Below are 13957 nucleotides of genomic sequence, written 5' to 3'. Positions count from 1 at the left end.
CGGCGGCGGGCTCTTACTGCTTAGTTTGTTGCATTGCGCCGCCAGCATGGCTAAAGGCGTGCCTCGCAATCCTGGATGATCCTGTAACATCATCATAAAATCTATCCTTATTCTTTGATCTATATTTTTGCGTAAGAAAAAAGCTTATCAATATATTTTGGCATTTGTTATTTTAGGACATATTATCATACAACGCGATGTATAATTCAATTTCAACCTAATATATAGCGTTGCTTTTACACTCAGTTTATATAAAGAATAGTAAATATGACAGATTTTCTTTATTAAGGACACCTGACAAATGTTTACAGACATGCATAACCTCGATTTACAATGTGCTAACTGAACAACGTTCGCGCGCGCATTACCAGTTCTTTTCAGAATTTTTAACATCGGAAGCGCTCGTTATGAAGCAATCTCGTCGTACGATTACGCAAATCGGTAATAACAACTCTGGAGCGAATTACGTATCACGCGTATCGATTCACGGGACTATCAAGATACTTTTTCGTGCTAGCGCGGTTCGTAATATCGAAATCTGGCGGTCGGTGGACGCCCATAATCGCCCCGCCGCGTCTAAATCGATCTAAAAAGAAGCCCCAGGTCCAAGAAGAGAGAAAGAGGAAAGTCTTCCCTAAGGGCGTATAATGACACTAAATTGCCGTTCCTATCCTAGAAGAGATCCAAGATTAGTCGCTGAAAGTAATGAGACCCGGATAGACCAATCGCTCTACCTAGGCCGCTTTCATGCAAATTGTTCTCGAATCAAGCACAAGGTCGATGTACGATTTCCATGATACCATATTAAGCGACCCAAAATAACGTGGGAAAATGTTACGGTCTTGGAAACAAATACGTAGAACATCAGGATCAAATCGCGTAAATAATACGACCAGCAACAAGATAAGAATTATAATTTGTAATAGAAACGTGATGAACTCTTGATGCAAATTGAGCAAATTCAATAACGACATAATTTGTGTATGAATCCCTTAGCAGATTTCAATAAGCCTTCCAATTCTGAGAAACTTGCGGGACTCGTGCTCTTTCGCGTACACGCGGCGCGAGGAATTAGAGGGAGCACAATTTGTGTGCGAGCTAAAAATTAGAGCGAACGGCAGAAGCCGACTGAAACTTTAGATAACGAACTTCATCAAAAGCAGCTCCATGCAAATCGCTCGCGGGGTTAGCGCGAGGGTGAAAGGACAAGGAGAGTGTCGGCGGCTACCGAAGGGCCGGAGGCTGAAGAGGAGAGGTCCCGAAACGGATTTGGACGTGGAGAGGTAAAAGCGAGAGGGTCCGCGGAAGCGGCAGGAAATTAAGGTCTGGAGGGCCGCGCGGCCATTAGCAGCCGGCGCCATGGAGGCGACACGCCCCCACGTGGATTCAACCTTGCGCCAGCAACACCGGCGAAAGACAACGAACGCGCGCACCCTTCCAGGATGAAAGCGACGTGAGAGAGAGCGAGAGGTGCAAGAGCGAGGGGGAAGAGAAAGGAAAAACGGAGGAGTCGCAACCGCACTGCGCTCGATCTATCCTCCGAAGAGAGATCCAGAGTTCTGCTCGGTTGCCCCGATCATTCATCAACGCGTACAACAAATGTCCTGCTCATATTTCTTCGCGGTAACATGACACATTGTTGTATATGGTCGTTATTTAGGATATGCTCGTGTACGAGCACCGTTTCAAGGCTTTCCGAGTGATTTACAGTGTCGTTATTTTTAACGCAAAAGTAATAATAAAATAACTAAGTGTTAAAGTGTGGATAAGTAAAAACGATTTATATCTCGAGGACATTACAAATCGAACGAAATATCTGTAGTTTACGCTTGAACGATGAAACGTCGGAAAGTATCGAGAGTTATTATTCCGAGAAATCTCCGAATGCAGGGTGATTGCTCCCCGTTATGATGCTCTCGACGAATGGGAGCGCTCGTTGACGCGGAGGTCGTAGAGGGTGACGACTGGCACGGGAGAACCGCGGAGGGTTGAAAGGACGGAATCGTCTCTCCCGCTTTTACGTCGAGAGGGAGGCGGAAGGTTTAGCACGGCGGAGATCGCAACGGGGTTGAGTGTCTCCGCCGGTGTACGAGCCACGCCCTCTTCAAGCTCGATGAGTGCAGGTTGTAGGCAGGCCACGTATCGATCCGCCGGGACAATATGACAGTGGCCTGCGGAGACAACGACGTCCCTCGATCAGCTCCCTCCACAGTCTCCACTGCTAAACCCTACGCGTGGATACACGCCCTCCATGGCGCGTCGCGCGCGTACACGTTAACCATCTCGCAATCATGATTCGCAGCTATTTTATCACCTTTTGTTTGTCGCTTCTTGAAGATATCTCCGTAGTGAAATAAGTTCTGAGTTATCAGCCTCAAGTTCGAAATAATTGCAAGAGATTCGACTAAACAACGGCCAGCGGAATTGCGATGATCGCGTAGGTAGGTGAAAAAGTGCGTAGTACAAAATTAACGGAGCGTAAAGAGTGCCGAACTACTCGGCATCGGCGAGGCTCAGATCCCTCACACCCTCCTGTCGGCACGGTTAAAAGGGAACCGATGTGAAATGGGCCGGTAGGATCCTTTGTTTTAGCCGCGTGACGTCACGCCCCTCGTAGCCAGCTAGGACTAATAATGCCTGAAGCTACGCCGCGCATAAATTAAAACGAAGAATCCTTGCTTGTCTCGCCTCGTCCCGTCTGCGTCGGCTTGGATCTTTTTCCGAGAACTCATTCGCGCCGAGGCGTCGCGCGATTGCTTTCCGACTGGCCTCGAACGTGCCAGGAAGTATCGACCACCGCCCGAGATCGTTAACGAGATCGGTCATTCGACACCCGATGCAACGCGGCGCCGGATGGCGGAAAATAAAGCGGAAACGCCGGCGATCGCTCGAGCACGAGCCACGTGACAGCTGAATGCGAGGGAGGTAAAAGACCCGACAGGCGAGGGTGCGAAGCAACAAACCGGGGGGTGTCTACCGGTCGAGCTTCGTGGCGAACCGCATCCGACGTCCGTGTCAAACTTTTATTCCCCTTTCAGCCTGAGGAGAACCCTCGTTCGCACATCAGGCGAGACATGCGTCGACGATCAGTACTTCATGCATGCACGCTAACGAAGACATCGTAGAATCCGTATAGTGGAGAGATACAAATAATTCCCCTCCCCTTTAAATATACGAGAAAAGAATTTTTCTTTTCTCGTATATTTTTCTTTTCTCGTATAAAGGCAAGAAAATATTTCTTTTGTTTACAAATTTTAATTTGTACCTTTTTAACTAAAACACAAGTTCTCTCTCTCTCTTTGGGAAGCAACTTAGAAATTTATTTCTGCTATCAAGTCGTTGTCATCGAATTAGTTGGACAGAGACAATTAAACGAACAAACGAAGCCGAAAAAGGATTGCTTCGTACTCCATAATGGAGCGCCGCGCAAAATTAGTCGGCGCTCTTTTCTGCTTTCAGTGTAAAAAGTGTCGGTCGTTCTCGAGAGCCATTGACCGCGATCTCCAAGCACCTGCCGAGCCGGCATGGTCGAGTTTCTGATTGGATCCACCTGCATTGAGCAGCCCCCAGCCAGTAGTATTGACTAACTACATCATCAAAGCCTTTGCGTATTTTAATTTCTGGTTTTGTATGTTTAACTGAATCACACTCGTTATCCCTCTCTACAATATACACAGGTTTTTTTATCCTTTTGCCATCTTCATAAATACCGTCCAAAACGATTTAATTACGACATAATACTATCTTATTTTATTATGAAGGTAAAATATTAATATATGTTAATGTCGGAAAGATTATTTCTTTTAAATTGATATTTAATAAAACATAATATATTTAATAGTCTCGTTTATATTTTGAAATATATTATGATTTCAAGATATTTCGGGAAAGATATTTCAGGAAAGAGTCTGAATTAATTCTAAAATATAATCCATTTCGTGTGTGTATTTGTCATATAACGTACAGTGGTTCATTTCGTGCTACGAAAGAAACTGGCAAAAATTATTCACAAAGTACGTATAACATCGTAGATAAGTAATGTAACTATTATTACCATGCAAATTGTAACGTGTTACAGATACGGTGTATACCATCGAATTATAATTTAAAATGGTATTATTACTTCTGCCTCGAACGATCTCGTTGGCATTCTCTTTACAATCTCGATACGGTTACGCGGACACGCAAAACATTCCGCGGAGGAAAGAAACATACCTAGATCGAGCGGTCGAATTGTTGAGCGCGATTTCCATAGCGCACTAATTACCCGTCCAGATACAAGACGGGCGAAATGTAGCGGGCGGCACGGAATGCCGTTGCACGTTAAACATGGCCAGGTCTTCGTTGGGTCGAGCACGCTGGGTAGGTACGTCAACGAAGGGTTACGCGAGCCAGGCCTTCCCTTGGCGAGGAGAGCGATGCCAGCGATAATACGAATGCGGGTTACTTCGAATGCTAATTATTTGTTTATCAGCCTCCGCATGCAACCACACCGGCACGCAGCCAGTGTCCCGATAAGAAGCGGTGCCCGTGCCCCTTGAAGCTGTTGCGCGCTAGGGTTATATACGCTCGACTTCGGCCTCGCAGATAATTGCGGCGATTATAAAAACGTTCGCTTTGCCTCGCTCGTCTTTCTCGTTATCGGACTAGCTGTCGACTTCGATATACTCGTTTCCTACGTTGTTTCCTACGTCGTTTCGTGGCTTCCTGCCTCCCTCTCTCTCTTTTTCTCAATACTGTCCTTTGTTCTTCGTAGTTATCTTGAAGTGTAAATTAAGACTTGATACGCATGATTGGGTTCAAAGTACTACTAAGTATATATTCATACAATGAGCGACGACATAAATGTAATAAGAACACAAAGTTTAGCTAATAGCAGAAATTTCTAATTTGCAGTAATATTGCGTGACTGCGTAAAACTGCACGTTATGATGATAGCTCGTGAGCTGAAAAAAAAAAGAAATAAAAACTTTTTCTCGTTGGTTATAAGACGCGTTATCTGAGCAACCTCATTGCATTTATAAAGTTAATTGTGTGACAGCACTATCCACGTAACGTCCATATAGGTCATGCAATATTGTGCAAATTCTGCGCGAGATGTGTTGAGCAGAAGTGAATTCAACGCGGATATTATGTCGCGAGAGATGAATTTTCAAGTTATGCAGTTCGTACAACGTTCAAGTGCACTCTCTCGTAATATTTGCGGCTCTTTTTTTTTCCCTGCCTAGTTGTGAAAATAATCTTTTCACGTTGGCGACTGGCACCTCGTTTTCCTTCCGCCTCATTTCTCCGGCTTTGCGAACAGGACGGACCCCTCGATCGACCGGTAGCGATGGAACGAAATTGTATATTCACACGCAACACCATTTATATACGCGGGAGAGAAGCTAGCCGCGAGGTCGTCGGTCCTCCTTTCGACAAAATGGCGCTGCTTTTCTTGCTGGTCGGTATCTCTCTTTTAATCTCACGCGCGACACTGACCGCGTCCCCAACAAATGGATTTTTAACTCGTCCCATCTAAGCGGTCCGAGGTCCACCCAACGACGGACATCGCGTCAGTGGCGATCAACTTGCCGTAGACGAGCGATATGTGGCGTATCGCGCCTAGCATCAACGACTGCGATCATTAACGAGGTATTACGGTTATAATAAAATAGGCTCGAGGGATTCAAACAAATTCCACTAATTCTGCTTGTAAAATAGAATTCTAATCTGCAAATGGAAAAACGTAGAAACTCTTAAGTAAGAGACTGCGTACAACAAAAAATAGAGAACAGAGAATACAAAACAGGGAACAGGGAATAAGGAACACTTCAATATCAACATATAAAACGTAATGCGTTAACACAGAATAGCGTCCTCAGAGCTGTTTTTCTATTCTGCATTAAAGTATTATTTTTCATATGTTAATATTGAACTGTTATCTATAATTTCTTGTTACCTGTACTCTATTTACTCTTCTCCGTTCCCTATTCCTTTTATTTTGCGCAGCTCCTAAAAATTCTGGTCACGAGACAAATATGGTGACTGGTGACTCTTTATTGCAAAGTATCTTAGTAAGATTTACGTGATTCATCCTGTACTTTACATAGCCATTATCACTATTTATCTCATGAAAAGACTACTGTGCAGCTCTTATTTAAGAATCTCTAGGAAAATGTTTCACGGCAGTGTCTCGATAGATTCGTACTACACCTTACTGTCACGTAATTGTCATCTTAATCGCACGTGCAAGATGCGTTTATTAATTCTGGAAATCAAATGAAAGAGAATTAAGTAATACACATCTGATCTGCCTGTCGTATCGTTCGCTCATAAATAATTATTAGCAAATTAAATTACGTGCGATAAATTTTTCAGAATATTAGGAAACGCAAGAAGCGAAAGCGCGGGGGAGAAGAAAAAGAAGAGATTTTCTGCAAAGGATGGGATTAATAATCTTATTCATGAGTGACCGCAGGCCGGCGCCGAACAGCGCACTGTGACGGAACCTCCGTTAGTTCCCACCGGAGCCGAGCTACCTGTTATCCTCTGCCTGCTAAATTATGTTTTTTAATTAAATCCATCGTAAAGGAGCGGCTCGCCTGTATACCTCGCTCGCCGCCCTTCTCGGTCCGGTCATCTCCTATTCCCTTCTCACACGCCGCGTTACGAAAGAGCCGATCGTATGTCCGAGAGTGTCTACGTCGGGTAACCGTGGCTCGAGGCCAAAACAGGGAGCTATCCAAATTTATTCGGCTATCCCATAGCCTGAGAGGCATCTCCTACTTCGCCTCCTTTTTGCTCCTCCTTTCGACTATATCGAATTTTTTTTTTACGAACCCTCGACAAATTTCAAATCGCCCTTGGATCAAATGATTTCCGGGTAAAAATGTAAATCAGGTTCAATGTTTAAAATATTTCTCTATTTGATATATTTTATTTCGAGATAAATTTTATCTTCGTCAATCATTCATTAATCTCTTCATATAAATAAGACCGATCATCAATCATTGTGTTCACGTAAGCAAAGTACAAACTAGTAAACTTTCAGTTGGAGATTAAAGAGAGCGCCAACCAAGCTGTTCGCTAGGCAAACAGTGAAAAAGAAGCGTATGGAAATAAGGGCAGAGGAGAAGGACTACCAATTCATTAGCTCTCATAAATCCGTCGCCCCCGCTGGCGTTGAATATTAAGCGGACATTATGTGGTCCGGTTATAACTCGCAACCAGTTAACACCGGTATCATTCTCCCGACCTTCCACACTCCGATGCACGGTTATTCCAATGCACTTCTGAATAAGAATCTTCGGATACGAGAAATCTTGTCGCAACATCGACGGCCAAATGCTCGGTAACGCCGTTCCGATCGGTTCCGACAAAAACCGCTTCGTATTTCAAACTTACGCCTTCATTAGGATAATGAGGGGGGGCGTAAATCTCGAGAGGCACGTCGCTTGCGCGCATGCGTACGCAATTGAGGATGCATTTCCAGAATGCCCTTGTCGAGGGACGACGGAAGCGGCTGCACATTTGCATAGAGTAATTTAGTGCTACATAAAATTCCGCAGCCAATTAGCGCCGGAGTGTCCGATCTATCGCCCGGCTAGCCGTTTCACCGCGTTTGCTCGCCGCGGAACGCTTCTAATTTGGGAAGACGGTGACCCCCTTAAGAGCGGAGACATTCTCGTCCTATTAAAAACCCGAGCTTCTTCACGCAAGTTTTATCATCTTATACGAATTTTACTGTCAGGCGAATGCTCTGCCCGCGCTGCTTTTACGTCCCGGACTAATATTCGGGCCCACCCATACTAATTCTTATTCGCGGAAAAGTTTTTATCCTTTGGATAAAAACTACAGTGGGATATGTACCTTATCTGAAATTGTCATCTAATTAAAATACTAATAGACTGAAAAGGTCATATACGAATACGATATACCCACAAACTATTAAAACTATTAAAAATACATTATATATATTACAACATAATGTACTTTTTGTCTATCGTATTAACTAAAAGTACTAACGTTTCTTTCTCAAAGAAGGACCAAGCTAATAAATTAGTATGAAAATAAAGAAAGTTATGAAAAACCAATATTTCATCAGTATAAAGATGTAGTTATTGAAAAGTCAAAAAAATTTTAGAATTCTCTCTTTTCTACAAAAAATATAATATTAATTTAAAAAATAGAAACATTCAATGTGTGTGTGGATCGTTTCTTATATACAACTATTATACTTTTAGTGTTAAAGATCTTTCGCTATTACCTGATGCTGCTTACAATACATCAAAATATAATATATAAAATATATTTACACATACACACACACACACACACACACACACACACACACACACACACACACAAAGAAAAAGTTTAGCTATTTTCGTTTAAATAGTTAAGCTTCATTTATTATCTAATATTTCCTACAAACTATAATAAGATATCGCCGCGAGACACAGACAAGCAGTACATCAGTCGACGCTCATTGACTCATAGTCCCACGAAATCAGAGGCTATTCGTAATCCTAGGTCTCGATAAAGCTTACCGAAGCTCCGTACGGAAGCGGATTAAGCATGGAAAACACAAAACGTTGTATGTCGGAAGCCGTGCCATTAGCATATAGACGGAGTTGCCTCCTGGCGATGGTGTTGGGTAGGTAGCCACGAGGGGTTCTTATTTATTAACGATGTATTCTTCACCGCTACGCCGTATTTGCTCACTTTGTTCTCGTTAACCTTTCCTCGACCGTGAGGTCCGCGCGAAATTACTCGACTAAATAAAACCAATTTGACTGAGATAGAAGGGTAGGAGCGTATGCGGTAGCCGTCAAAGAATGACTAAGCCGGACAGGTTGATTAACTCACTGATGCACTATTCAATTTCGATCTGATATCTGAAAATTTCATATAATAAGATGCGATGCAATGACGAAGCTCTTTAACAAAATTATTCAAGTAATTGAAATAAGAAGAGAATAGGCATTTGTAACTCTTAAAAGCAGCATTCATAACCACAAGAAATAGAAATTTATGTAATTAATAACTTTTTTTCTTATATACAGAGATGAGAGAGAGAGAGAGATATGAGACAGAGAAAAAGATTTATATACCACTGAAATGGGCAAAATATATTTTACGTCGTCCGCTTATTCTCCCTCATACAATTTATGCTTTCCTAAATGTTCATTTAGTTATTTATACGTGTTACAAACTGCATTAGCTGATCAATCGCATCGTAAAGGGCGTATTATAATTTTAAAAATACTGGCCACGGATTCTTGTCCTGTATTCTGAAGGGGGATACTTGTCTTGGAGCGTTTAATAAATTTCTCTATCTAAGCGTTTACATTCTTGTGGACGTTCACAGCTGTTTGTAACTTGCGGGAACTTGTAAGCGACAATAATTTCCGAATAGCACGTTGTGCTCGGCCCTCCGTATTATGACGCGTGAAAGGCGCGCGGTCGTAAGCACGCCTTTATCAGCCGTTTCAGGTAGACCAGCCACGGTCCGTCTCTCGATCGTTTCGCCCTCCTAGACGTGTCTACCGAAAAACCTCCCCGTCCTCGTATATTCCGAGTTTTATAGCTGCAGCTACACGGTGGTCCCGGTCGGCGGCTTTCTTTCAATTACGAAAGTTCCACGTAGAATCGACGTGTAAATAGCGTCGACGCTGAATTGCTTGGCAGAATCATAGGTCGATAAATTAGGCTTGTATTAGCATTTAAACGATGGAGCGGTCCATCGACGATCTCGATGACTCTCGATTACTGCAAGAATCGCGAAACGAGACGAGAAACGAGACGGCTGTGCCATCTCCCGCCATTGCTACCATCGATGAACGAAAGATCCCGTCCAGCGCGGCGACCTCGTCCTTCGTTTCATTGAGAAAAGAAAAAAAGAACAACTGTCATTATTTTGCTTTCAATCATCAAATTGCTTTCTCTGTAAAATGTTTGTGTTATATATGGATAATTTGTTCAGAAATAACTTGATAAGATTAGAAATTTTCAATTATTGCGCATTTACGACGAGGAAATGCGGTACATTGCATATTTCATTAAGCGATAAAATATTTATAACTTTAACAGTAATACATAACAGAAACATGTTGAAACGTCAACAGTAACAACCTTCTAGTATAATAACGAATAGACGAAGGCCAAACGCGTATATATTAATATTTGATAGCTATCATATCCATGAGAACACACCGAAGTAATTACGAGCTTATTCGCTCTCCCACATTCACGCTTCGTGAACTGAATTTCGAAGACAAACTTTAAATAATTCATGGAAAAACGTGTACGAAGTTATCGAGATCATGTTTGTGCTCGCGCCGTGTTCAGAGCACACGAGTAAAGCACGCGTTGTAAAATCAAACTGAAAGATCCGTGTGATTCTTGTCTCTTTTATCTCTGCGAAGTATATGCGATTATTTCTTGCAACTTGGCAAACGGTCCAGACAAGATCGAAGAGACAAAAGGTATTTATAATTGATTCTTATATTTGAGATTGTCTTAACTATAGTCTTCAGATGTCATAAACCAATCAGAAGCTGTATTAGTATCTTAAAATTAATCATTACCTAAGGGGATGCTGGAGTAACCAAATTATCGACATTACAATTGTATATAAATCTCCGAATTGACTAAACGGAATTAAAAATCGTTTTACTACTAAAGTAATTTTTTTTTCGATTTTAGTATAAAATCCACTGCATCACCTCCTAATTTTGCGTCTACTTTAATTTTGTAAAAAGATTTTTGATTCCTCGATTTTTGGTTCGATCAATTCTTATACGACTCTAATGTCGATAATTTGCACTCCATTGTAGCATCTCCTTAAGGTTTTAAAATAAGAACGGATTAACTTTCCTGTGATTGCTTATGACATCTTAAGACTGTACTTAAGATGGTCTCAAATGTAAGATCCGACTATGAATACCGGCCAAAGAGTACCGACGCTCTCCTGAAGATCGGCGGTCACACATGCTGCTCCTGTATCATCTGCTCCCAAGAGATATTATTTATCCGGGGCATTTCCGAAATGATCACTGATACGAAGGCAGCGCTGTTTGAAAGACGACGTCGTAATATAGTCGCAGGGACGTTTTATGAGACGCAAAAGAGCCAGCTAAACGTACGGCGCTCGCACGAGATGTGCGGACAAGCAAAGATGCAGCGCGCGAGCTGATAAATTTACGCCAGGCGGCTCCCTTGTGATCGCCATAAGTGGCCCTTTTACGATGGAAGGTTACATTTGGTTACATTGAAGCGCGGAATACACGTCCGTGTACGATACGCGGCCGCCTCTTGCGCAGAAATCACGAGCGGAATAATCTCGTGGAACGGGGGCATGCCACCATCATCGTATCGCGAGGCTTGCGCGACCTGCACCTGCAAATTTACGTTCACTTAAAAAATCATAAAGACCCGACGCGGCTTCGGTAAATTTACGCGGCGTGCTCTTCGGGATGATGACGAGTGCTGCGAATGACACGGTGGCAGGCCTTGAGGACGATCCGCGCTGGCTCTGAAATCGAGCTGCGATGACAGGTCGCCGTTCCCGCAGAGAGCTCATGCACGAGTACACACGCAAAATTCGCATGCACGGCGACAGGTTTTATAGCATTCTACGTGCAATTTAAGCGATAATGGCGATGGACGTATTTGCGCGCAGTTTTCGGTAGAGCGACTTACGGTAGAACTAAAGATATCCTCATGCGATAATGTCATTTTAATGTTAATATATATCTTCCAATATAACTTTATTACACGCAGAATTCGTTTTTTTTTATATCTCTTCTTACCGCCCAATGAATTAAATCGATAAGAGAATTAAATGCAAGAGAAGTTTCAGGATACTTGAACAAGTAGCATTTCGCGGACGTGATACGATCGGTTGGCGGATTAGCGAATGTCAGGGTTCGGCGCACCTGCGTCGTTGTAATCATCGTTCCCCGATGCGAGAGAGATTGGCGTCTAATCGCGGCCACCGACGTGGCATTTGGACCACGGTTGATACGACAAGATCGTTGGCGAACAAACGTGCGACCGGTCGGCGTGGCGATCCTCCCCGCATGCACTTTAATCGTCAGCTTTTATCGTGGTCGTTCGGTAGGATAAACAAAAGCGCCGCGTCGAGCCGACGAGGTAATTTAGCGGCGGACGACCTGCTCTCTCGCCTGGCGGATCCTCGTGACTACGAACCGAGTAATATAGTGACCGCCTTGCCTTCGCCGAACAGGGCGACGTGTTACCGACGGCGTTATGGCAACAAACTGGCACTAAATCACCTTTGGCAGACCACGTGAACCCGTTCATCTCGGCTCGGCCGGACGCAGCTGCCGCTAAAGTAAAGCAGTTAAAGATCCAATCTCTCGAGGAGAGTCGCGGCTCTTTCTCTCCCTCGTCTCGGCGCTATAATATTCTGAGCAAAAAAGACACACGCACGCGCGGTCTTCCGAGATCGGTCTCGCAAATAGTTCGAGAACTTGTAAAACTTCACGCAACGACTCGCACGAGCGTCTACGATAGGAGGTTACGTTCCATTTTCGCAATGTCGGTTTCGATGTCGGTCATCTCATAGATGTAATAGGTATCTTTATAGACTGGCGTTCCTTGATTTTATGGTTCTTATATTCCTTTAGAAAGAATTGAATATATCAGCAACTCTTTTCAACTCGATACTTGAGATTGATTATTGATTGATAGAGCGTTTATTTTAGTTGTAGGGTAAGTCCTCTAAAAATTTTTTAAATATAAGCAACACAGCAGAAGTACAAAAAAACGAAAGAAAATCTAAAAAGAAGTAGAAGATATAATACATTACAAATAAAGAGCTACGGATAGAAAAGAGTAACGAAAAATAACAAAAATAAAATATTACAAATAAAATGAAGAGCTGTAGATAATAATGAAAATGACAAAAATAATAATTTTAATATCACAGACAGCAATTTTTGCGTTAATGAAAAATGCTTTTTTTATAAATATTTTAGAGTTTAATAAATGTCTCCTTATCGTTCTTAATTTTGAAAAAATATTAGTTAAGTTATGTAAATCATAACTTTTATTTTTTTTTCGTAAAAAATGTATAGGTAAAATACAGTGGGGCAAAAATTTCCGAGAGGTTTGAACTTCCCAAATTCCTCTTAGATGCATCCATGAAGCTACCTCACTCTTTTTAAACTGCTAGTGACAAAATTTCACAGAAATATGCAATCTATTCTTATTAGGTACATTTATACATCATCTCGCGAGTTCTTCAGATGGCCAGTTCGATCTTTTAACTGTGACAAATCAGTCTACGTAAGAATAAAAAAAAGCGTAAAATATTAGTAATAACCATATAAGTATCAAATTCCAAGAGATACTGCTACTGCTTATGAACTGTGCGAAGTTTCCACATAGCTGTCTTGTTTAAGTAGGTGACTATAGACGTACTTAACACACTGCGAACGTAACTGACGGGACTATAAATCTATCTAGTTGCGAAACAGGTGGCTCTATTCTCGAAGAAAGTGCTGCGCTTTATACACACCTGGTAGTGAACGTCAGCGAGTTAATTCTGGCGTTAAACACATAAAACGAATTATTTGCCGTAATAATAGAATTTCCAGCGTTTATATTATTGATACATTATGTATAAATGACCATGCGTTACATCGTTATTAGCGGTAACATAATGTGGATACGAAGATCTATTCGTAATAGGCTTGCCAGTAACTTGTAATGTCGAGCCGATAATGTCAAAAGGTTAATGTAAAGATCATCAGAATAGATCGAGACGCGACTCCACATTGCTTAGTTGTATGTATTTGATTTGTTGAACGAAAGAACACAGCTAAGCGTCAGAAGGCCATTGATGATGTTTAAAGCCGAGAGTAAATGCGCGATCTACGAACATTATGCTCGAGAAACAAAAGCGCTTCCACGTAAAAATTTAAATAATATATCGAAAAGCGTCGTG

General features: G+C 42.3%; 1 protein-coding gene across 1 annotated transcript in view; it reads right to left on the bottom strand.

Moving 5' to 3' along the window:
- The window catches only part of Sp1 (transcription factor Sp9), a 32826-nt gene that overhangs the window by 1995 nt on the left and 16874 nt on the right, over positions 1-13957 (bottom strand). The window contains 1 exon segment of the mRNA XM_018456260.1: positions 2-81. Within this exon segment, the coding sequence (XP_018311762.1) occupies positions 2-81 (80 nt within the window).

The sequence above is a fragment of the Mycetomoellerius zeteki genome, unplaced genomic scaffold (genome assembly GCF_001594055.1).
Source record: "Mycetomoellerius zeteki isolate Tzet28-1 unplaced genomic scaffold, Tzet1.0 scaffold565, whole genome shotgun sequence".
Lineage (NCBI taxonomy): Eukaryota > Metazoa > Arthropoda > Insecta > Hymenoptera > Formicidae > Mycetomoellerius > Mycetomoellerius zeteki.
Note: the sequence above shows the minus strand (reverse complement) of the source record. Positions and strands in the feature narration are given on the sequence as shown.